We start from the raw sequence: 27,125 nt of genomic DNA on the forward strand, positions 1-27,125 counted from the left end.
TTTTCGAGTCAGCTTTAGTTTTTGAAATAAAACCGAAAACAAAATAATATTTTGCTACCAACTTTAAAAGTTCTTAGTTGGCAATTCTGACATTGCTAATAAAATTCTATAAACCATTTTCGAATATCTGAAGTGTGCTGATTTCAAAAATAGTATTAACTTTTTCGTGTCAACTTAAGTTTTCGAATTGTAGTAGAAATCAATAAAAACAATTTTAAAAACTTCAAAAAAGTCTAAGTGTCAACACTGAATTTGATGGCAAAATTTTGAAATCTATTTTTGAATATGTCCATAGTTCGGATTTCAAAAATAATTTTATATTTTTCGAGTCAGCTTTAGTTTTCGAAATAAAACCGAAAACAAAATAATATTTTTCTACCAACTTTGAAAGTTTCTAGTTGGCAACTCTGACATTGGTAATAAAATTGTATAAACCGTTTTCGAATATTTCAAGTGTGCTGATTTCAAAAATAATATTAACTTTTTCGAGTCAGCTTTAGTTTTCGAAATAGAGCCGAAATCAAAATAAATATATTTTTAACGATTTAGAAAGATTCTAAAATGGCAACTCTGACTAGCAAATTTTTAAATGTCATTTCTGTTTATGTCTAGAGTGTTGATTTCAAAAATAACATTTAATTTTTCGAATGAGATTTAGTTTTTTAAATAAAGCCAAAAGCATTTACATTTTCTTTATCAACATTGAAAGACTATAAGTGGAAAAATTGTCATTGGTGGCAATGTGTTGATTTCAAAAATAGTATTTATATTCTCGAGTCGGCTTTAGGTTTTGAAATAATAGCGAAATCAATAAAAAATATGTTTACTAACTTTGAACGATTCTAAGTGACAACTCTCGACTTTGCTGACAATTTTTAAAACATATATATACTATGTCAAGAGTGATGATTAATTTAAAAATAATATTTAATTCAACAAATTCAATGGCAAATCTTGTTTTGTTGCTGTAAACTTAAATTAATTTTTGAATTAGTCGTATCAGGTTTGGTTTTTGAAATATAGCCGAAATCAATAACATACATTTTTAAAACTATAAATAATAAATTAAGATTAATCGCTTTTTAGAAATATTCAAACATTTCCCCTAAAATTTGTTAAAATTAAAACTTTGTACATTTAAATTAACTCTCTTGCTAATAACATGTTTTTCTTTTCTTTTGTGTATATTTTTTTACATAAAATTTGAATTCTCTTCTTATTACTTTAATATTTTTTAATGAAGGTATTTATTTTAATTATGTCATTAAATTAGTATATTTGTTTAAATTTTAATCTTTTTTTTAGAACATTTTCTTTTTTTAACAATCTAATTTTTGGTTGGTTTGGTTTCTGCTTAATTATAATAATGGCTTGTCTTTGTTTTTCATGTTTAAATTATTTAATATTTCTTTTGTTAAGTTTTTAAATATTATAATTGGTTTTCATTTTTTTGTTTTAATTGATATCCTATTATGCTATTTAATTTTGTTTTTTTTTTGTTATGTTATGTTAGAATGTAGTATTATTAATTTTAATGTTTTTTTTTTTTTGGTATTTTTTATTCATTTTAAAAATTAACAACATCTATTTTTTGTTTGAATATAACTTTGGTTTTTTGTATCATTTTTGTTTTGTTTTTGTTAATGTGTTTGTGTGTAAATAATGCTGATTTGTTGTGGTTGCTGTTGATTTCCTCCTTTCATTTTGAATAATTTTTATAGAAAATGTGTTAAATCTCATTCATTAATGTCTTCCTCAGAGGATGAACTTGCCGCTGGTATTGTTGAAAACCATTGTTCGCGATTGTTGCTCTTGACGGGACTGTAAAATAGTTTTTTTTTTTTGTTTTGTTTTTAAGAAAAATAAGAACTAAAAAATTTTTAAATACTTTTAATTAAGAGAATGGGTGTTAAGATTAGTTGGTAATAAAGTAAAGGTTAATGTTTGTAATAGGAGATACTTTGTTTTGAGGTTTAAATCAAGGGTTATTTGAGATATTATTGGCCATGAGTTATATTACTTTTATCATGTGTGAATGGAATTTTGCGATCTTCGAGGTTTAAGAACATCAAAAAGAAGTTTTCTATCTGTCCCTGGTGTCAAAGGTCCCAGTTTATTAGCACTTAAAACTTATTTTAAAAGTAGTAGCGTCCAAAAAAACGTATGACCTTTGAGCTTTAATATATCGACTTTTAAGCTATTGTATTTAAAAAACGAATTAAAATTTGCAAACTGCCAGCTGCCCTTTGTTTATAATTTTGAGGTCAAAGTTCACAACATTCAATATTTGCTAAAACTAACTTCCTGTAACAATTTTTCTTTAATACTTCGACTTTTAACCTGTTTCTTCTAACATCAAAAACAAGTTTGCATGAAAAATGTTTGCATGAAAACTGAATATAGTTTTCTGTGATCTTTGACCTTTAATATTTCGACTTTTAACCTAAAAAATCATGTTCTTTCACGCTCAAATAAAATTTAACACCTATACGTAACTAGAGATTTTAAGTGTCAAAGATCACAGAATTCAGTTATTTTCATCTTTCTTATCATGTATCAATGCTTAATTTAAAGCACAAAATAAATTGATTCCTTTAGCCTTTGACCTTTTTTTTCTCTTACAAATAACATTTGCATGCAAATAAACTAAAACAAAAAAAAATGAATAGACTAAAAATAAAAACAAGTAAAGAAATTTACTTACGCATTCTTTTTTGAATTTGTTGGCAATGTATGTGAGATACGATAATAGCCTGTCTCTGGTTCCTCCTTGCATTCCTCCATCGATTTACGCTGTAACGTCATGGTCTCTTGGGGGCCGGAGGCTAATGCCTCAGCATCTAAATAATATTTAGAGCTCTGAGCGATTTTACAATTTTCACATTCACTTAGATAATCGTCATCTAAACTAGTGTCGTTGGGTAGAAAATGCTCTTTGGGATTTAAACAATTCTTGGAAGTAGTACAAACAGGTAATTGTTTTGAGTTGGTTGAGTTGGAATGATGAGGGGTGGTGGCATTGGTGTTGGTATGTGTAACATAATGTGGATTTAAATGAGAATCCTCTGGACAATAATTAGCTGCCAAAGTGGAGGTTATTGTTTGGGTTTGCATATTTATGTTGGTAGGCTGATGTTGTTGTTGTGGTGGTTGTTGCTGCTGCTGCTGTGATTGTGGATTAGAGGTGCCATGATGTGAGTGAGATGTTTGATTTTGTTGTTGTTGTGTAGAAGATGATGATGTTGTGGCAGCAGCAGCAGAAGATGTATTATACTGTTTGGGATAGGCGGGCATAGAACATTGAGAAACCGCATAATTTGCTGAATTATTAGTAGTTGAGGGTGAAGAGGAGTTATTGATGGATGAGTTGGGATTATTAGCAGAGGAGTTGTGATGAGAAATGTTAGTATTATGTAAATCTCGTTTTGTACGTAAAATTTTTGGCAGTGTAGTACTTTTTGATATTGCTGCAGCTTCATTAAGCGCATGATGATGTAAACTAGAGTGATACGAATGATTTTCACCACCACCACCATTATTATAATTGGAATTATTATTTGAATTCATATTATCATTACCGCCCGTAGACGAGGGCAAGCTAATGACCGAAGGTACTTTACTCACCACACTATTTATGGTGGAATTGAGTGACATTTTACCTCCGATATTCTTTGGCAGCGTATAGGTAACATTATTTTGCAACGGATAGAAAGTCGAAGTATTTATTTTACTATTCGAACTGGTGAATGAAGAAATTGTTGACGTAGTACTCAGTGGTAAAGTCAAAGAAGGCGGTTGTTGTTGGGTAATTTTCATAATATGATCATGTTCAGATTTGCGAGCATGTAAAAGATTAGCAGCAGCATGATTTGAGGGACTCAAACCTATAATCGTGGTGGTGGTGGTGGTGTTGGCTGGTGACAATGAAGAATGATGTGGTTTACTTAGAGTGTAAATGGTTTGTACAGATGTTGTGTTAGCCGTGGCAGCATTAGAGGATGATGATAATGGTGATAATGATGATGAAAAGTTATTACAATTTGTAGAGGTAGTGTTGGAATTATTTATGTTTACAGCATTCTCATTGTTATTGTGATTTTTACGATGATTATTAGTTGTATTAGTTGCCGCTGATGCTGTTGTTGTGGTCGATTTTAAATTCGTTAAACTCTTATGTAGTTTCGGTGGTAATGCTGGATTTATTAAATCATTGGCTTTCAGATGATGATTTGTCCCGTGGGCAAAATTCAAATAGGCATCAACCTTTTTTTTAATTTGATTTTTTGTCAGTCAATTAGTTATTTAAATTACATTTAAATTTCATTAAAACATTTCCCAAAATAAATGAAAGTTTTAAAGAGTAGAAGAAAAAGGAATTTTAATTTGTTTGAGGTTATGTTTGTTTCTATACATATTTATTTTTTTGGTGATTTAAATAATGAAATTTTGTAGTGAGAAATAGGGACTGATTGTATGTTTTATATTTTTTGGTGCAATAGGAAAATGATGAGATATATTTGTTTGATTTATTATTATTGTCTGCGTAATGAAGTAATGTTCTGTAAAAGTGAAGTAGTGATGATAAATAAAAGTACAATAACGAAATTATGTATTAATAGTGATTAAAGAATATTTAAAAATAAAAATAATGTTGCCGGTTAATGAGATTAAGGAAAAGTTTGGAAATATTTTAAAAAAATATTAATGTAATGGTAACCTAATCAATCTAATATAAATTCTTAAGTCCTAACTCAATGTATGCAAATAATTTATATCAAAACATAACTTTAGAAATAGCAAGTATATTTTAATCTTTATTATGGATTAACTATTTTGTTGCAAAAGGTGATTTAAAAATTCTATGAAATTTAAATGCATTTTACTTGAATTTCAGTACACTGCAGCTAAAAACTATCAATTTCATAGAATTCTAAAAATAAATTAAAAATATTTCACAAAAATCGAAAAAAATTTCTTTTACATTTTTTGAAAATTTAAAAAAAAAATTTACTATAATTTAGCTAATATAATAATGAATTTGCTTTTAATTAAAATATGACTTTATGAACTTTATTATGAAATAACTATTTTTTTGTAAAATCTACCATTGACCATTCTGAGATATTTGAGGTTATGTTACAATTTTATTCATAACATTGGTAAAGTTGTTGAGTTTTACTTGAATTTCAGTATACAGCTGCTAAACGCATTCAATTTCATATAAATATAAAATTAAAATAAAAATCGTTAAAAGTTTAAAAGAAAATTTTTAAAAATTAAAAAAAAATAATTAAAAACTACTATAATAACTTTAGAGATAATGCTTTTAATAATATAGCAAATATAATAAATTTCTTTTTATTCAAATATAACTTTATGACCTTTATTATAGACAAACAATTTTGTGGAAAAAAAAGCCTTGACAAATTTGAGGTTATTTTACTTTTTTATCCATAACATCGGTAAAGTTGATGCATTTTACTTGAATTTCAGTATACAGCAGCTAAACACATTCAATTTCATATAATTATAAAAACTAACTGAAAATCGTTAATATAAATCTTAAAAAATTAAAAGAAAATTTTTGAAAAATTTTAAAAAATATTTTGAGGTTATGTTTTTTTATTCATAATTTTGTTTTACGTTGATGTGTTTTACTTAAATCTTAGTATGCAACAGCTAAACACTTTCAATTACATTTAATTATAAAAATAAACTAAAAATCTTTTACTGACTTGAAAGCAGACATTTTTTACCTTTTTTAGAAACTTTTGGTGTTTTCTTTTCTGACACAAAATGTTGCCTATATATTTTGTACCATTTAATAAATGTTACCCATACCCTCATAATGTGTAGCATTTTTAACGATCACAATAGAACAAAAATCATTACCATTTATGCAATTTTCTTTTATGTAGCTTCGAAATATTATAAAACTATACTTCGTGCTTACATACAAAGTGGTGCACTAACCCTTTGATAAAATTGAGGGTGAAACATGTAGCATATATTCAGGTTTTAGGGTAACATTATTAGAAAAGAACACGACCAAACTACATGTTTTTCAGAAAAGAACACAAAGAAGGATAAAAGGCAGAAAAATGCCATTTATGCCGGAAAAGAAGACACCATTTGTAATTTTCAACCATAGCAGAAACTTGAATAAAATCAAACAAAAAAATTCATAATCACACATACGAGTGTTGTTTTTGTTTGATTCAGAAACACGAAAGGAAAACAATTATCAAATATTTGTATGAAGAATACTTAAAAAAATTTAAAAAGTGAGTGATTTCCATACAAAAATTTATAAATAGTTTTCTTTTCGTTTTTCTGAATTTTGCCCATAGTTTTTTCTAGAGCGGAAACTAGAAAAAAAAACTCACAACAAAAAATTTACTCAAAATAATCACACATACGAGTGATGTTTTTGTTTTCACATAGTTTTTTCTACTAATACATTCTCACCAATTAGGTTTCTGACAACTGAGTTAGATTTTTGGCAGAAGAGTTTCTTCTCTTAGGTTTCTATGTTTTCAACGATAACTGAGGAATTAGCTCATATTTTCACAAAATGTTGAACTATTCAAAAACGCTTCGCTTATCTCATTAATGCAGCGTCGAATTTAATCTTTCAGAACATCAGTTTTTTGTGGTTTATATACATAAACTCGGCCTTTTAATGGCCCCAGTCCAGCGGCTTTATATCAGACGAACGAGGCGGCCGTAGTGGTAATAAATCTATATCTTTTAAACTCATAGTCCGATTGAATCGTACAGGACGATGTAAGCTTTCGAAAAATGAAATTTGTGACCACCCATATTTACAATTTGTAAAGTAAATTTTCGCAATTAAAATTCGTTGTTCACGAGTTTAGCGTTTCATGGTTAAAATTTCAAAATTTTGTACTAAATAAATGTCAAAGGATGACAGCTCAGTTCTTGACATTTCATCATTTGACAGCCAATTTACTTCATAACTTCAAATTTGTCCAATCTTTACAAAGGCTTCAAAAAGTTTATTTGAACATACAGAAGGGAAACGTTAAATCGTTCCATTGGATCATTGCTCAGGAATGACTCATACTCGGATAAAAAAGCGAACGTTTTTTTCTCCAGGGAAGAACATTTTAGAATACAATAACTTTAAATCAATTGGTCAATTCACAAGGTCTCTTATCAGTCATATTGTCATAATGTCCTAATATATCTCGACTCGGCAACTCGGCTTAACCGGCTCTTAGGCATTCGGCGAAGGTCTCTACTTTTTGGTTACGATAACATAATAAACATAGCATAAAGAGTAGTATTTTTTTAGGACATTTTTTGCTTGAAAAACAATAAAAACCATTGTGAAATATTAGGACATTATGACAATATGATATGATAAGAGACCTTGTGAATTGACCAAATATGTATATGTGAAGATTAGAAAGATAAGAGAATCATATATTTAACCTTCTTTCAAAATTTAAAGAATTTTCTTCAAGACTTTTAAAAACTGTAGGACAGTATTATATCAAATAAAAAATAAAAAAAACAAATCAAAATAAATATTATGTTAAAGACATAATCCGGCAACATTTGAATAGGAATATGATATAGATATAAGAAAATGTAATTATATACAGCGAATGATGATTAACAAAAACTTTTAACATTCATACACCATACACATCATGCACCTACCTTGCTATTTAAATAGGCAGCAGCGGCTGGCGAAGTTATGCCAACACTTTCCGCCACCGAACTTCTAGTACTACCACTGCTGGCACTGCGTAAACGATCGCCACTACTACTGCTGCTCGAACGTTTTGTTACCCGGCCCAAAACTATGGGCGATGAGTCATCATGATGCTGGGGTGGCGGCAGCAAAGTTGAATGATGACCATGATGATGAGCATGACTGTGGCTGTGATGATGGTGTTGCTGTTGCTGCTGCTGTTGCAATTGTTGCTGCTGATGATGCTGCGACTGAGCATTTGAGCCGGAATTTTGTAGTTCACCTGTTGAAATGGTGGCTATTTTGGATTCATAGTTGCAGTGTGAATTCAATGAACGTTTCATGGTATTATTGCTGGAAATGTTCATATTTTCTCCATCTCGCGTTGTATGACTTAAACTCTGTGATGACTTTGGTCTTTGTTGGTAGTTGAGCGAGTTGGTATTCGAATTCGTTTGTAGACGCTGAGAAGCGTGTTGCTGCTGAGAAGATGTGGGCGAATTGTTGGTGGATGAGCTTAGCTTGTTGCTTAAGACGGTGAAAAAAGCATTATTGGAAACATTTTGAGCATTTGACAGTTGTGTGGTACCCATATAAGACATTGGTACATGTTGCACAGGACACTGGCATGTCGGCTTTTTGGATGATAACGAAGAATTAGCCGAAGAGTTATTGCTGCTATTCGTGATGTTGTTAGATGTTAGTTTGACTTCCGCTTTGGAGGATTTACTGGCAGTATTGAGAGCATTTGTAGGGACCGTATCCCGCGAGGAGAGAGGATCTGCAACAGCATAATAGCGAGGCATGGTACGATGATAACGCTTTGAAGAGGATGTGCTGGAGGAGGAGGAAGAGTTTTTCATGGCACCGCCTACACTGCTAGTGGACTTATTACTTTGGTTGTGCTGCAAGGGCAAAGTGTTGTGACCAGAATTATTCAATAGTGCACAGTTTTCTGTATTAGTGATGGTATTGTTTGCTTCCATGGTTTGATTTTCTGAATTTGTTGTAACCTGATCTATAGCGGGTGTTGAAATGGCATTGGCTATAGAGGGCGAATTGTTGCTAAACTGTGTAGGCGATGCTATGACTTCACACTCAGCTGGTGAGGTATTGTTGCAGGGTGGCAACGAATGATAGCCACGATTGTTGCCGTTGCCTACATTGACCTCTACATCGACCACATATTGCTGCAGAGGTTCGTTTGTTCTTTGCAGACGTCGAGAAACAGTATTAGTGGAATTGTTGCTACTCAAGTGACAATTTTTATAACCACAATCATTGTTAGTGTTCATGACAAGATTCTGTGTCTGTCTGGACAAAGTGTTCGAGTTGTTGCCATTAATATTGGCTGTCATCATTTGAGCTGATTGCATGCCATTTTGTGTAGCTGGCATTTGCTGTTGTTGTTGTGGCTGCTGCTGTTGTGGCTGTTGATTTATGGGAGTCATAGTTTGCACACAAATGGAATTACTTTGTGCTATATGCACTCGTCCATTACCCTGACCATTTGAGCCATTCGTTGTGGCCGCTATCAACTGTTGTTGCTGCTGCTGCATTTGCATCTGTTGCGTGGCCAAGGCTGAGGACTGCTGTTGTATTAGTCCCGTATTTGTGCCATTTTCATCTTGTAAACTGTAGGGTGGTTGGTGATTTTCACCCGTGGCTATGGTGGTTATATTGCCACCACTATTTATATTGATATTTATTAAATTTGTAGTGCTTTGGGTTATTTGATGGGACTGATTGGACTGTTGACTTTGTGGAGCCAAGACATGGGTCTGTAGCGTGGGCACTACATGTGACGGCTGCTGATGGTTTAGCTGCGTGTGAGCCGTTTGAGGCTGAGCATGATGTTGTATTTGCTGCATCTGCTGGCTGGCTTGAGCTCTACGATTCAAATCGGCATTCTGCATCTCTACCGAATTCATGTTCATGGTGGCTCTTTGGTTGGCGGCAACTTGTGCCGCTGCGGCAGCTGCTGCACACTGAGCACTTAAGGCTTCTGCTTGTGATATAGCCACTGCCTCGTCGTAGGGTGGTGGTGCCTCACCACGTGGAAAATAACCACTGGGCGGTTTCCACAACGGATAGTGAGTGGCTGCTCCTCCATAAGTATAATCCATGCTACTTAAATTACCCTCCATATAACCCATATTGCCAGCAATATAACTAAAATTTCAAATAAACAAACATTTTAAATAAACAAACATTAACTAATAGGAGCTTTTACTCACCCTATACTTCCCACAATACTTCTTTGATCTTCGGCAGTTTGTCTTGATTCTCTGGCTCTCAACTTCTTACGTCTAAAACGATTGATAAGGAAAAATATCATGGAGAGTGATAGCGTGGCCGTTATGCCACTAACGATTAGTCAAACTCCAAAATCGGTACTGCCATCCGTTAGCTGATCATCGAGACAGATCACCTCACAGCAATTGTTGCCTGAGCCGACCGTTTGAAATGATTTACATTTGGTAAACGCTTCGCATAATACCATTTTACAGGCTTTCGGCAGACCACTGTCACATATGCAAAGACGACATGAATCCGGTCCAGGCATATAGTGCATACCGGTTTCATATAGTTTACCATTGTAGTCCCGGCAATGACCACCGGGTATAAGACTTGAACTAGCTGAAAGAACATCTAGAAGAAACGAAAATACAGAAATTTATAGTGAAAATTATGTGACTTGTTCAAAAAGTATTATTTTTGGAAAATAATATGTAAATTTGCACAATTTATTGGACAAATTCATTTATATTGATACTAATGAAATAGAAATATCTTTCAGAGCATCAAATGGTTGTGGTTTGTTCACGTAAAAACGGTCTTTCAAATCATAAGAACGAGTCACCAATTGACATCTTCAAATCGAGAAATTAAGCGACCATTAAATTTCTCAAGATTCCTTCCAACTGATCAAAACAAAATACATGCAATACATTCTCATGAACAAGGCGTATTAACAAGGTGAGTGCATAAAATCAGCTGTTTCTTAATTCGCTGTGGTTTTATGTACACTATATGTCAAACTTTGTTTATGTTTACATTTGTTATTGTAAATAAAATAGTAATATTTTAATTCGCCTTGATTTTGACATTTACCGTACATTTTAACAAAAACAAATCGCCTGTTGTTTTTGCATTGTTGTATTTGTTGCCGGGACGCACTCACCTTGTTAATACGCTTTGCTCATGAATTAGGTTTCTGACAACAGACTTAGGTTTTTTACTCTCAGTTACCTATCTAGTTGTTGTCTATGGATACAAGTATAATTTTCCAAGTTTGTTCTAAATAAATGACAAATGATGACATCAGGATTATTTGACAGCCTTTAATTTTTATTTCTTTGAGGTTTTTTATATTTTTATTCAGTATTGCTTAACAATTAATCATGGCAAGAATCACACCGCAACTAGCTCTCCAAATTATTCAGCTGTATTATGAAAATCGGGAATGTTTTTCGAGCAACAATAGCTTCACTGAGAAATTTCTGCCTTTTGGACCTGTCAACTAGCCGCCTATGTCCTGTTATATCCCATCTCTGGATTTCTTACTTTGGCATTATGTGATGTCAATAGTCGAAATTAGCGAGATACTGGTAGCAATGATGAAAATAGTGATAGAAAATTTTACATTTCGAGTGGACAGCGTACACTAAAAAAAAATTAGTAATCCGTACTTAAAAAACACGAGTTAGAGCCTTTTTATATTAAGGCATCGATACGTCCCACAGAGGGGCTTCATACATAATAATTCGGACTTATAATAGATAAGAATTTTTTGGATATTTCGTTTATTATTCGACAAAAAATGTTAAGTTTCCATCCTGTTCCGAAAACTATTTATTTTTTTAATCGAAACATGACACTCCCACCTTTCATTTTATTAAAAAAACAGCTTGGGGGAAAGTGGGGCTTCATTTTTTTTTTAATGGAAAATCAAAAATAAAATAATTTTTAGAGACTTATAGATTTGGGCATATCTTCTTAATAAGAATATCTTCTTATGGAGAAATGTTATATTTTTCAAATATGTTAAAGGTAAATGGTATTATTAGTAAAATTATAAATATATTAACCACCGAATTACGTGAAAATATAAGTAAATTTTTGCTTAACACCCTTGCATGGACTTTACTTCAATTTTTTAAAAATAAAATAAAATTTTTCTTAAAACTATAAGTGTACATTTTATCTTTAAACATTTCTCTACAAAATTGCATCATTTGATTTTTGAAATTGAGTGTTTGAAAAATTGTCTTTTTGACACCAAAATCCCTCTGTGCGTTATTAATTAAATAATTTTATCACTTTTATTTAAATTTAAAAATGGGCTTTCTCATCAATAAACCGAGCAATCATATCGGCAAAATATTTTTTTTTCACCAAAAAATTTTTTATCATACAAGATTTCAACCATATTTTTTTCTGGCGATTTTTTTGCGAAAAAAAATTTTAAATTTTTTCAAATTTTAAAAATAAAATTCAAAAATTTGACTTTTTGTTTGAACTATTCTAAGTATGAGCGATGGCTATAATTAATATTACTTATACGTTCACATAAACAATGATTTTTAAAATGTCTTCTCATTTATTTCCGAATTACATATTTAGTTAATTAAAAATAAAAATAATCTGCTAACATTTATATTTTTAAGAAGTAACAAAAACTTTTTCCTTTCCATATAAAGTGAGACGACGGCCTTTCATTCATAATATACATTTTCTATCATAAAAATACTTATTAGTACAACTGTATAATGCTAGGTATACACGATACTATTTTTCGTACTATTTGTAGTATGAGTTGAAGTTCGGTTTTGTGATAGACGTTACTACAAATCGTACTATTTCCTTTGAAAAAAATTAAAAATAAAAAAATATCACAAAAATCAAAAATTTTTGATTTTCAAACTTCGTTAGTACGACAACATGATACACGTTACTAATTTCATACTTATACAATTTATCGTACGACTTATCGTAACGTGTATACCTAGCATAAGGTTGAATCACCAAATGAGCGCTTAGATTTTTGATATATCTAATCGATTTTACTAGAAACATGTCAAATCTAATAACTAGTATTACATTAAAAAAAATTAAAAGATCTATATTCGGCTGTGCCAAATCTTATATATCCTTCACCAAATATACTTCAAAATAAAAATAAAAAAAATATTTTTAAATTTTTTATTTATTAATCAAAAAATATGGTTGAAAAAACATTGATACATTTTTTTTGTGAAAAAAAACCTCGATTTAAAAATATTGTTACGTTTTAACCTTTTCAAAACGTCCTTTAAATAAACCGGATATTTTGATTGCAAATAAAAGCCGTTTAGTAGTTTAAAAATTGTAACAACTCTTTATTTATTCAAAATGTACAACAACCACAGAATTAAATAGCCACTCAATGTTTTTTATACACGTTTATAAATTCCCAGAAATACAGACACAATTTATAATGTACACGAATTTACTTGAAAAACACAACACACTTTAAGGCACTTAGTTGATGTTTATTCGAAAAGCGTCTCTGATAAACTCACTAACGACCGCAACCTCTGCCACCATTTACAACACTGCCATCCGCACTCCAGACCGCTCTTCAACCGTCAAAGTTTGAATATTCCAGATCATACGCCACCTGTGGTGTACTTTCTACAATGTTCTTTAACTGAATATTCGAATTCAAACAGCGTTGCCAACTTACGATCAGTGGTCAACTGAAAGCTTTTATTTAATAATGCCCACAGATATGTTACAGTTTTCTATTACAGCAATGTTATTTGAAAGCATTATGCTACTTTTAAATCAGCCCTTAAAATCGTTATATTTGAATTCAAGTACAATTTCGTAACAATATTTTTCCCGATTTTGACCCATTATAAGTCCGAATTACTATGGAGTTATATACATACGTTGTTGGAAAGGTCTTTGTAATATCATATATTTGTAATTACATATCCATGCTATATATATTAATGACATAGGAATCTAGATATACATAGTTCAAAAATAGGTAATTAATGAATTCGTGTTTTTGTGCTTATATCTCAGCCATTTGTGGGCCGATTTTCTCGATATTAAATAGCAAACCGGGACTATAGCTGATAAATTGATGTATGAATAATGTATGCAAGTTATTTGGGGGCTACGGAAAGTTGATTTCAACATACAGACGAACATGGATATACCGATTCCGCTATCTATAACGACCCATACTATATATACTTTACAGGATCGCAAATGAAAAATGTAGACATTACAAAAGGAATGACTAACTTATCGCTCACGTTGAAGGGTATAACAAGTTCTGAAAACTATTAAAAATATCACATTAAAAACACTAGTTAATAATACTGTTTAATACCTATATAATCATAATTCATAAAACGTTAATTTAACGATGTGATATTTTGACATTTGCTCTCGATGCTTAACTGCTAAAAAAAAGTACATACGAATTGAGGTTAGAATAACTTTTATTATTCTTACAAATAACGGCTTTAGTTAAAAACATAAGAATATTACATCGTGTTATAACTTTCATTACATACACAGATATGTACCTAACTACACACTTGCATATTTACACTCATACAGGGATATAGTATTGTAAAAAAAGTGTAGTCAAATAGAGTTTAGTAGGTGATAAAAACAGTGATGTTATCGTTATAAAACTGCTGCTGCTGTGTTGAACTAGTGAGAAAAAATAAACGCATTATAATGAAGCATATCAAAACTACAACAAGAAGTAAAACAAAAAAAAGAAGAATAAACAAACACGACAGCAACAACAACAACAACAACAAGGACAACTGGTGCTACGTACACCCACTTCAGGTAATGTCTATATAATTTCTATTAAAATATTAAAGTAGTATATACAATATATGTACAATAGGGTGGACCTTATTTAGCTTTTTGGGGGGTTTCGAAGGTGCCTAGGTTTAAAATTGTTCGCCATCATCTAAAATCGTGGTCAGTACACATCACATCCACGTGAGATGACCATGCCCTCAAACCTATTCCAGAAAGTCTAACGAGGTGATTTGACCTCATTAAACTTTATGTTGTGGGGTTTTCTTAAGTTACAGGTCTATGCAAATAAGCCACAAACCACAGCGGCAATCAAAGCCAACATAACCCATTCCATCGGTCATAGATTTGACTCCGTTAGACATTTTCTTGAGAGGTTTTCGTAGCTCGCAGGTCTATGCGAATAAGCCACAAACCACAGCTTCCCTCAAAGACAACATAACCTATTCCATTGATCAGGACGTAGTGAAGTAGGGTTGGCTGGACAGTTGAATATGTGGAGGGTGTAATGAGAAACTGACACCCAAGATTTTCGGTTGGTTCACTGTAGGAATTTGTACGTCGTCGACCATGATACCTAAGTTGAGTTTTACCTTCTTCGTCCAGGTGGTGAAGAGTGTTGCCGATGACTTCGATTGGCAGTCCGCATAGGTGATTACCTCCACACCCGGTGGAGGCACTGGGTGTTTAGACAGGTGGAAGTTAAACAGGAGAGGCGACAGAACCCCGCCCTGAGGGACTACTTGTTTAACTTAACTGAGTTTTGAGCATTTGTCTCTAAACTCCATGAGCGACTGCTCAAATAGTTCACTATCCATTTCTTCGTGTTGTTGGGCATTATGGGACTGCAGGATGTCCTGGAAGAGTGTGGCGTGACTGACAGTGTCGAAGGCCTTCGACAGGGCAAGTGCCACTAGAATAGTCCGTTCACAAGGCATCTGCTGATTTAAGCCCTGTCAAATCTGAGTAACTATGGCGGATAATGCTGTAGTGATTTTGTGCATCTTACGGAATCTATGCTGGTGACGAGCTGCTGTGTGGTTTCAACAGGATGGCGAAACAAATAAATTCTACAACGTCTAAAGTTTCTTCGATTTTGATTAAATGTCCAGCCTTTGGTTTTAAGAACTTGATTGCATCGAAAACCCAAAAAGTTCAAAATAAGGCCCATCCTAATGTACAACTTACTTACACACACTGAGTTGTATCTGAGATATGACAGTGTTTGTGTATGTCTCTCAAAAAAAAAAACAAATATAACAAGAGCAACAACACAACATCCTTTTTGCATATTTTAGTCAACTCTTTTATAATTTCTCCCACTTGTTCTATTTTGTAGCAAAAACAACGACATCAAAAAATTACTTATGCATAAAACAACAACAACAACTAACACAACAAGCATAAGAAGTAGAGAAAAAAATCACAAAAAATGCATAAAAGTCAACTGGCGATAGTGCTGATAATGATGACAACAGCTAAAACAAAACCCAACAACAACAACTGCGACGACGACGACAACATCAATACATAATAACAACTAAACCAAACAAGAAAAAAATAAAATAAAAAAACAAACCAGCAACATGATGTTTCCAAGCAAAACTTCATTTCAACAAAATTAAGATGACTTCGTCGAATGTTCCTAAGGACCTTTATATTTATCGACGATGTCTGTATGTATGTAGATGGATAAGTGTATGTGTACATGTGTTCCATTGAAAACACATACAAATAAATAAAATATGTATGGATACCCACACACACACATCTACAAATATTGTTTTAATTTGTATATGTAAATGTGCATGAGTATGAGTGTTAAATATGTTGTGTGCGAAAATAACATTGTGTTTGTGACATATATCCTTTGACATATCCGCTACACATTTACACAAACACACACACACTCATTGAGAAATACACACACACACTTTTACACTATAAACTTCCCCCAAAAGGTTTTTTCTTGTTCTGTAACGGAGCTCACAAAAAAAAATAAACAACTTTTGCTGCAGCATAGAAACCACCCACTCTCATTTGAACAGCTAAAGCAAAAACAACAACAACAAATACTCACAACATGGAAACAAATCACAGAGAATATGTTGCCAGATTTGTTCATAATGTCCACCCAAAGGTCATGTTGTAACATTTCTGTTATAAACGAACGTTTTTCTCTGGGGCAAAATACGGCATTCGATATCGATCGAAATCTCGATTTAAATTCTATTAAGTTTACGATCGAAATTTGGGAACATGGTTAAATTGTATCGTTTCGGAAATATATTTTTATTGCTTATCATCTTTAAATTAACAATGCTTTGAGTCGACAACCAAACCAATCTGTTGCACGTATGATGGTATCCAACCTTCTGACATCCGTCTCTGACAGTTTCCCCAGGGGATGCTAGAAGAGTTGCTCCCAGCATTACCAATCTCTGATCAACAAAGGCAAAATACGGCATTCGATATCGTTCGAAATCTCCATTTTAATTCTATTGCGATTACGATCGAAATTTCGACCATGGTTAAATTTCATGTTTCATTCTTATCATGTAGATATAGTCTGCTAAATTCATTAATGCTTCGAGCCGACTACCAAATCAATCTGTTGCTCGTACGATGGTATCCAACCTTCTGACAGTTCCCTCAGATCATGCATGAAAAGTTTAGCAAAACATAACCCATCTCGGATCAGGAAGGACTGAAGGAAGTCCTTACAAACTCCTTCTTTTCCTTCATCATCAGGCGTTATTTTTATCAGTCGAAAACAGTCACAGTTAGCCCTTAGTTCCCTTGCCGTCGCACGTCGCATCATTTGCACGACGAAAGCTATACACAAATCAATCGATCGATCTACCTCTTCAGTGAAGCTCTCCTTTCGGATTATGCATCCGTACTTCACCAAAAAAGTCCTACTGTCGAATGTCTAGTTATCTCGTTCTGATATGCCTTTCATTATAGGACAATATTGTATTTCGTGTAGACATACACCTCCTTTAGACTGATCAAGCAGTATAAAGGAGACGCGCATTCCAGTCCGTGCTATATAAAAGCCTACCTCCACACATACCCTTCAAATTCGAGTCATCAGTGAAGATCTCAAATGAACTACTTCAAACGGATCTCTCGTATGGTGGACTGCAACTAGAACGAAGTATGTCGTAGACCAACTATACAAAGTCCAGAGATCAGCCTGCATTGGTATAACCGGCGCACTAAGAACTAGTCCTTCAGAGGCACTGAACACTATAATTTAGACACATGTAGGTTGATGTGGACATCTTTTAACGAGAAACGTACTATGCAACTGATAACCAGGAATAGAAAGGATATATTAAGGTTGCTGGCAGTATTAACGGGACACTGGACGTTAGGCAAGCACGCTAATCGCCTGGGACTCCCTTTAACGACCATTGTCGCAGTTGTAAGGATAGGGAAAAAGAGGAAACGATGTTACACCTTCTCTGATAATGCCCAGCCACTATACATTGAACAACCTTGGGGAGGTAGCCGGGTCAAAACTCAATGACCTACTGAGATATCTCACAGCTACAGGTTGGATCTAGCAAGCACGACGTTATGTACACATTTTAGTTACATTACGATGTAAACGACATTACATCTAACGAGTGGTGTGGTCTTATCAAAACGGGGTCCCTTCGACTATACTTGATTGTTCGCACGTAGTGAACTACCACGTAAACCAACCAACTTTAAAGATAGTGTCTTCCTGCAGTCTATCCATCCCGGATTGACAGAGAAAGAAATACTGGTAGTGCAATAATCAATGCTTTCCAAGAGTTCTCCCAGACAACCAATATGGTCGCATGACCGAACTTCGCCCAGTCCCATAACCTGTAGTATCACGTCTTAAACATAAAGTGAATTGGCTTCCCAGTTCAGTAAGGTAAAGAGGGTATTGGATGGTGAGGTGCGTATAGTGTCCGCGTATAGTGTCCGGTGCGTATAGTGTCCGCCACCATTTTCCATACCCTGTCACATCATCCGTGGCGATAATATTCTATGATACAGTTGTGAATTTATTTCGATATACAACAAGAAGGGTTATAAAAACCACCCGCCTTTTAAAACCTTAGATATTGTAGCTCTATAGATGTCTCACTATAAAAGCAGTAATGGACAGGTCAATACCAAGTCCTCGTAGAACCGTAGAAATAATCGAATATTGAATTCTCTCTTTAACTATATTCATCAAGCTCTAGAGAGTCATCTCATTGTAACTCGCAAGAGTGGGAATCAACATCTGCACAGATCTGCCCATCGTATAGGAATGTTGAGAGTCATATAGTAAATTGGCTCTAATTATAATTTTGTAATGAACATCAATCATCCTCTCAAGAATTTTCAAAAGGAAGGAGGATAGACTAATTGGTCTGTAATACTTCCATTTCGTATGAGATATCTTCGCACCCTCGGTGAATAAGACCATCTAGTGCATGATTCCGGAATACAATATGACATAAATCAGGCATGTATATTCGAATAAGTCAGTACATATTCTGGACAGCGTTATATTGAACAGCCTTGAAAAATTAAAGTCCCAACCCGATTATCAGTTTTTTTTTGGAAATATATTACTTATCTGTAATTATTGGAAATAAAAACTACTTTTATACTGTTTGTTATGTCCAAAAAAGTTAGGTTAAGTTCCCTAACCTATTTTTAATTAGCTAAAAAAAATGGAAAATATGTTATTGTAAGGAGGGGCCTTTTCGCAAAATGCATCACTGCGCTGCATTTGATGAGCATCTGTGATTAGTTTGAGATGCTGAAGCAAATCAACCGATGCTGATGCGCAGACAATGCATCAGCCAATTTAGTGATGCTTGTTTGATGGTTTTTTGCGCATCATCTGTTTAACTGTTTCTTTTTAGAACTCAAGACATTTGCAGTGTTGCATACTTTTGGATTTTAGAACGTACTGCGCATAAGATGCAGCGCAGTGTTGCTTTTCCGAACAAGCCCGAGGCGTTATGGTTTACGCACATTCGATATAGAAGTGCTAGGTAATGACTTAACCTTCTAATGCTTAAGCATGCCTCAAGGCACTCATCGCAAAATGCCAATAAATGCAAATATAACTGATATTTCATTTCAATAGCATTGAAAGGTTTTTAAAATAATTTAAGTGCATTTTATAGAATAATAAAACAATTTGCAACGAGGCTTTCGTTGTAAATTTTTTGGCAATATAGACTTTGATAACTAATAAGCCGCTTCGATCATTTATTATACTTTAAAATACCAGCGGAAACTTGATAAATGTGTAGCTATTTATGGTGTATATAGTTGCACTTGAATACTTGTCGGCTGAAAATTGATCATCAAGAACATCTGATACCTTAATTTTTAAAGCAGCCGCTGTTTTTTGTGCCCCGTAAAGTCCCGATTCATTTTCATCTGAATGCCCTGGTATATTAATAAAAACTATTGCTATTGGATGATCATTTTCAATTACTTTTTAGGCATTGACGATACATTAACAAGCCTTTAACACAAAGATTTTCTCCTGGAACAGTAACACCATAGCATTTACATCTTAGGACTTAAACCTGCAGAAGGAAGTTTGGTGATTCCTGCAGTCCACAATACCTAACAAAGTGAAGAGATTATCATAATCTCGTAGAGTTTCGAGAGCAATTCTCAAAACCAAGTAGACTTAAATAAGAAGTTTCTTATGAAGGTTAACTAAAGCCACTACCATTTATCTACTATCTCTCTAAAAGAGCGACAGCGAATTCAAATGCGAGCGACGTTTATGACCTATGTATGTCGATGGAAATGAATGTCAGTTTTTATTGCCTCTTGCTTGACAGTCTTGAAGATTTTATAAAGCTTTAGGGGAGAGACAATTTTGTTTGGATATATTTTAAGTATTCTATTTTGAGAAATTTATTGGGTTAAATATTTATCCAAACCATCATTTAAAACCAATTTCCTTAATGCCAGATTCGAAATTAATTTTGATTTCTATATGTTGGTTGTCCACAAATTTGCAAATAACACTAAATTATGACCTGGAAGTATGTACATATATGTTGTCCAATGGCATTCTTTCTCAAAGAATTGAAATTACTATGTACGAAAAAAAAATTCATAAGAAACGTAGTATCAAGATTTCTTTACAAGGAGCTTTCTGAATCTTGTAACACCAAATTTCATTTGTTATAGAAAAATAATTTGATAGAGTAATTTTTATAGACAAATTACTACATAGCCTTTTAGGCTGCTATTTACGATTGTACAGACAGTGGTCAATTACATTGAGTGTTACGCAGTATAGAAATATTCAAAGTTAATAAAAGACAGCCTTAAAAACTCCAAAGGCTTGAACTTGTCTTGAACAAATCAAATTGGAACATACCCAATAAGCATTTTTACTGGAATTTAAGTTGAAAGCAAGTGTAATTCAAGCCTTGAATTATAGTCAAGCAATTGAATTATAGTTGTATTACACTTTATTTCTTTGGGGCTTTGGTGCTTACTGGGTAATAATCTACATTCAAAAACGAAGATTCATTCGATCATTTAACATGGAACTCTTACGTTGACAAAGCAGTTCCTCCTGAGATGTCATCGGAGTAGTCATACTAACTACAACATCATATAGGGTCTTCCACGAGAAATGACAAAAACATACCAGACGAGAGCATACATCCAATAAGCATTTTTACTGGAATTCAAGTTGAAAGCAAGTGTAATTCCAGCCTTGAATTATAGTCGAACAATTGAATTACAGATGTATTACAATTTATTTCAATAGCATTCTCCAGTAAAATGTAAAAATAAATTCAAGCCATATGTTTTTTGTTTGAAAAATATTTAATTTTTTAAATTTTAAAACATAATTACTTTTGCATTCAAGTCAAATTCCAACAAAATTGTCAAGTTCTTTAATTTGTTGGGGCTTTGGTGCTTATTGGAATGATCATGATCCATAGGGTCGCTGCTCATAAAACCAAACTATCAATCTGCTTCTGCAGAATACATGTTTCAATAATGTCATTTATTAAAGTCGCCAATACCTTTACTTGTCACCATGAATCTGCTGTGGAAAAGACTTGTCGTTCAGTTCAGAGAATACATTTTCAACATTCCTGTTAATTCTACTTCACTACATCCTGTAGAATTATGAAATGACCTAATTTTAATTTCTTAACCTTGACCTCCGGGCAGAACTCCAAACTTAGTAGTTTAATGTATTACAACTAAACTCTTCACCTTGAGTGGCTAGGGGATTTAATGGGTGTCTCCATAAGAATGCAATTCTTCATTTTAATATTAAAACAAGTATTTTTTGGGATACTTGTGATTTTTTTATTGGTAAAGAAGACATATTCTGATTAAGAATGAAATGAAATATCTGCCAAATGCCCACCACGTCACAAAAAAAAAAATTACACTTAATTGAAAAAGTGTATTCTTACTGAGACACCCTATATAAGTACATATGTCAATTCTTTGGTAATTTCTACATTTTTCATTTGCGACCACACAAAGTAAATACATATATTCTGGATCATTATAGATAGCGAAGTCGATATAGCCATGTCCGTCTGTATGTTGAAATCAACTTTCCGATGCCCCCAAATAATCAACAAACATGATTGATACATCAATATTTCTGCTATATTCCCGCTTAGGTTGCTATTGAAATTCTTGTGAATCGTTCCACAAATTGGCTGAAATCAAATAACTTACATACATGATTCATACATCAATATATCGATAATTCTTCCGACTCGATTGCTATTTAAAATCGACAAAATCGGCCCATAAATGGCTGAGATATAGGGAAAAAACCGGGACAACTTCGATTTTTGCCCTATTTTTATACTCTTCACCATGAGTGGCAAGAGTATATATAAGTTTGTCATTCCGTTTGTAATTTCCACATTTTTCATTTGCGACCCCATAAAGTATATATATTCTGGATCGTTATAGATAGCGGAATCGATATAGCCATGTCCGTCTGTGTGTTGAAATCAACTTTCCGAAGCCCCCAAATAACTTACATACACGATTCATACATCAATATCTCCGAAATTCTTCCGACTCGGTCGCGATTTTTGACCTATTTTTGACCTACATATATCTGGATTACCAAGTCATTAATATAGACAATATGGATATCTAATGATAGATATTTCAAAGACCTTTGCAACGACGTATATAAGGCCATAGTAAGTTGGACATACAATACAAAAAAACTTTTTTTAAAAAAAATTAAAAAACAATTTGGAAAAAAAAATTTTGATTTTGTTTAAATAAAAATATTTAAAAAAAAAAATATTTTTAAGTATAATTTGTTGAAGGGTATATAAGATTCGGCACAGCCGAATATAGCTCTGTTACTTGTTTTATCTATGTCTGGATTACTAAGTCAGTAATATAGACAATATTGATATCAAATGGTAGATATTTCAAAATCCATTGCAACGATGTATATAAGGCTATAGTAAGTTGGACCTACAATGGGTCAAAATCGGGAAAAATATTTTTTCATCCAAAAATTTTTTTTAAAAAAATTAAAAACAAATAAAAAAAAGAAATTGAAAAAAACTTTTTTAAAAAAAAATTAAAAAACAATTTAGAAAAAAAATTTTAAAACTAAATAAAAAAAAATTTTAAAACTAAATAAAAAAAAAAATTTAATTTAATATAAAATCGTTATTCTAGGTTGCATACTTTTTACTTTTAAAGCTTTTATTTTAACAAATAAAATGCTGCGCATGTTTGCGCGCCTTTCTTTAGATTATGATTTTATTAAAAGACTCGAGCTGCACTGTGGTGGAAAGAGGAGGTGTAGGTGAGTTTAAGTTTTATATAGAGGAGGTGTAGGTGAGTTTATAGAGGAGGAATGAGAAAAAACACCTGTTTGGTCAAAGTGTCAAATTTGGAATCCCTCTAACTCAGATCGTTCTTGACCGATCTTGTTGAAAAATTGTGTCTAAATTACTATCCGATATTACTATCTTTGGTGCAAATTTCGACCCGTTTGGAAGACATCAGTTTTAAAAATTTTTTCAATGACTTGAAAATTTTTTCTTTTGTGAAAATTTTTTTAAAAAATTTTTTCTATTTTTTTTACTTATAAGGCATAAGCTTTAAAAAAAATATATATAGAAAAAATCTAACATTATTGCCTGAGTTAAGCGTCACTTTGGATGCGATTCAACCCACTGTACGATAGGTCGAAATCAAGAAATCAAGTTTCTAACCCTATTTTTTTTCTCTAAAATTAGTTTTCATCTAAATTTTTTTATTTAATTTGTTTCGAATCTTTGATTTTTATACTTTTATGAGGGGGTATACGAATCGACACAGCTCTATTATTGTTTTTACATATATAAATTAGCACACTCCACAATTAAGTTAGGTACCTATTTAATTCGCATTTCAGAACATTTATACACATTTAAAATAATTACGCCTTTAGTAGCATAAACTCACTGCACTAAACAAACTTTATTAAATAGTTTTCTGTACTTTCGACTTAAATCTAAAATATTCAAAGAACAGGTTAATTTTGTTTACACAAATCATGTTATAAATATGTAGAATAATTAAGATTTCCGGTGTAATGACAAAGCACTTGTAATTGTTATTTGAATTAACATATGAATAACAATAATTTGTTAAAAGTAATAAAAAAAAACAAAAACCCATTTCCGGTTTGTAACTAGGTAACACAACTGTTTAGTTTATTTCTATTTTGTACAAATACAAATTTCACTTTTGCAATTACTTATTATGTATAAAACAAACTCTAATTAGAATATTTATTAAAAACAAGTAAATTTGGGATTTTTACAGGTGAAATATGGGAATTATGTTGAACAAAAAAAAAAAACAATTGTCTGGTTGGTAGTACATGAAAACTGTTAAATTCCCTCCACTCCCAATTTGAATTTCTGCTGTTCTGTTTAGTTGAGTGTTTTTATGTGCTCAACACCAACAACAAGAACAGCAACAACAACAATATGATATCATAAGAGATTCATCTCTCACACAATGAAAACAACATTAAATAACAACACAACAACATAGAATGGAAGAAAATAAAAGAGTAAAAACATATAGAAGAATATGTTGAAAAACTCTCTTTTAAAAGACGCAGAAACGCATGCAAAATAATAAATAGCATCCAAATGTGTGCCATGGATATTTTTTTTTCATAATTTCTTCTTTTTTCTACTTCTTCGACCAAAAGTGGGGGCTTTTTTACATTTGGTCATGGACACCTATTAAAAGGAACACACACACACTCACTCACATCCATCCACCAACACTTTTATACACTTACACACAGAAATTTATACATATTTCTGTACTTTTTTTATAAATTTTTTTTCTGTATTAACATAAAATTTGTCAACATTTGTTTGTTAATTTTTTGTTTAAATATTAAATTTGTCATGGAAATTATTTAGCACTTGTTTTATTTATAAAAATATTTTCATTATTTTTTTTTTCAACCATTTAACACACATAGAAATTTATGCTCCATGTACATACATATATTCCACTTTATACATGTACATAATATGTATATGAAATTTTCATTTCCACTTTTTTTTTCTTCATTCAATTAAATTCAATTGAGATTTTCTTTGGATTTTTTACCTTTGATATTGTAAATGAAATTTATCACAATCAGGCTTAAGAAATACATTTTATTGCACTTTATTTATTTCAATTAAGTTTAATTTAAATCAACTTTTTTCTTTTATTTCTTTAGAATTCACACAAAAAAATTTTATGCGTTTCCTCTATTCTTTCTTGTTGTTATTTTTACACTACTCTCCTCATTTATGTACTTTGCACCAGTGTTGGCATTTCACGTATTGAGTTCTGTGTAATCAGCGATGGTAAAAGTGTACTTTGCACCAGTGTTGGGTTTTGTGGTAGGGCACAAAAATTGGGTTAAACATTTACTGTTTTGGAAGTTATAATTTAAATATGATTTGTATAATATTTTCTTAAATTAAAGGCCAAATATTAACCCCCATACTCATAAACAGTTTTTAAATTTATCAAAGGTTTATAAATTTACATAAAATAGAGAAACTAATTTTAAACTTCTTACTAGTTTTGCAAGTATACCCTAGACCATTAGTGGTAATGAATACGTACAGTGTTGCAAAAAAATAATGGGGAAGATATTTAGTTTTCAGTTTTTTTTTTAATTTTTATTTACAGACTCATTATTAATAAAAGAGTTTATGCATAAACAAAATGTATTTCAATTAGACTAACGAAAAGAAAAATAAAATTTATTCTATTCTATGAATTTACAACAAAATATAAATAAATTTAAAAAAAACAGCCTTGAAAAAATTTAGTTTTTTTTTATAATTTAAATTTTAATCCATAACATACCTTTATTTTTCAATGTTATATTAATATTTGATAGATAGTCCCTTCATTTCAATTATCTCCTCGCAACTGCTTTGCATAGATCCAACAAGATTAGCACAGGTTTCCGGGGATATAGAATACCATGCTTCCTAGACTTTTTGCTACATATCGTCTTTGTTTTTACTCTTATATGGCTCTATTTTACTTTAAAGAACCATCCACAGATGCTCAATGGGGTTTAAGTCCGGAGACTGGAAGGGCCAGTCTAGAATACGCAAGTTGTTCTCTTGGAACCATAATTTAGCAAGCATAAACTCCCAGACAAGAGACATTTCCTCATCGCAAAATGGGAGCATTTGATTCTTAAGTATCTCTACGTAATCTACTGCACACATTTTTTATTTAATCAAAAAAATTGGACCAACGCCAGATCACATAAAACAACCCCAACTCAGTATGGAGTCAAATTCTTTATTTTTTGGCCTTTGTAACATTTTAACCAAACAAATTACACAATACATTTTTCCAATTTTCCCGACGGAGGTGTTGATTGGCTAATAATAACCGTCTTTTTATATTTTGAATCCAGATTATATAAGTCTATTCCTGATGCACATAATTGGTTTTTGATTTCACACGATGACTAAAAGGTTTTTTGGAAGTTCTTACTATAAGTTGGTCCAAGCGTGCTGAGGGTTTTCTCATTCTTCCTCCAGTTTCCATTGAAAATTTTATTTTTGGACCACTTTAATGTTTTTGCAATTTCACGAATAGATTCTCAGTATTTTTTAAGCTCAGAATAAAATCTTGAGTAGTGTGACTCATTTTTTAACAATAATTTGATTTCAAAAGTTAAATCGAATTACAAGAATTAATTTTGTATCGTTATATTTCATCATTTCTTTTCGTTTAGAGTACAAATTTAAAATTAAGGTCAGGTATTTTTGTTTTAAAAATAAAATTCCAGCCTTATGCTTTCTTTCTTATATTCTTCTGTAGATCTAGTTTAATTTGTGAGGACAAACATCAAAAGAATTTTAAACATAAAACGCAAAAAATAATATTAAGATATATATACACGTCTTTAATGCGTAATGGTCTAAATCAGAGGCCGAACTTTAAAAATACACCACATGTTATTTTAATCCATCTTTGGATCTGTATTATGGGAAATAAT

At 32.1% G+C, this 27,125-nt stretch overlaps 1 protein-coding gene across 2 annotated transcripts; it reads right to left on the bottom strand.

Annotated features, from left to right (window-relative positions):
- Positions 1–1,287: 1,287 nt before the first annotated feature.
- Positions 1,288–25,425, bottom strand: LOC135949531 (putative uncharacterized protein DDB_G0277255). Of its 2 annotated transcripts, none has more exons than XM_065499120.1 (5): positions 25,214–25,425; positions 9,961–10,375; positions 7,690–9,895; positions 2,705–4,263; positions 1,288–1,821 (listed from the first exon to the last, which is right to left on the bottom strand). In XM_065499120.1, exons 2-5 carry the CDS (start codon positions 10,059–10,061, stop codon positions 1,737–1,739), a joined length of 3,951 nt encoding a protein of 1,316 aa, XP_065355192.1. In that variant the 5' UTR covers positions 10,062–10,375; positions 25,214–25,425; the 3' UTR covers positions 1,288–1,736. The 2 variants fall into 2 exon arrangements, with proteins under 2 accessions (XP_065355192.1, XP_065355193.1); XM_065499121.1 differs by having other exon boundaries at positions 1,724–1,869.
- Between the last annotated feature and the right edge of the window lie 1,700 nt (positions 25,426–27,125).

This window comes from Calliphora vicina, chromosome 1, assembly GCF_958450345.1.
Source record: "Calliphora vicina chromosome 1, idCalVici1.1, whole genome shotgun sequence".
NCBI lineage: Eukaryota > Metazoa > Arthropoda > Insecta > Diptera > Calliphoridae > Calliphora > Calliphora vicina.

What these genes read in the sequence shown, in the direction of transcription:
- LOC135949531 (XM_065499120.1), bottom strand. Translation starts at nt 10,061, where the DNA reads ATGATATTTTTCCTTATCAATCGTTTTAGACGTAAGAAGTTGAGAGCC. An exon ending in AGTATTGTGGGAAGTATAGG is followed by an intron (nt 9,896 to 9,960) that starts GTGAGTAAAAGC and finishes TTGAAATTTTAG; the next exon opens with TTATATTGCTGGCAATATGG. An exon ending in ACAAATTCAAAAAAGAATGC is followed by an intron (nt 1,822 to 2,704) that starts GTAAGTAAATTT and finishes ACTATTTTACAG; the next exon opens with TCCCGTCAAGAGCAACAATC.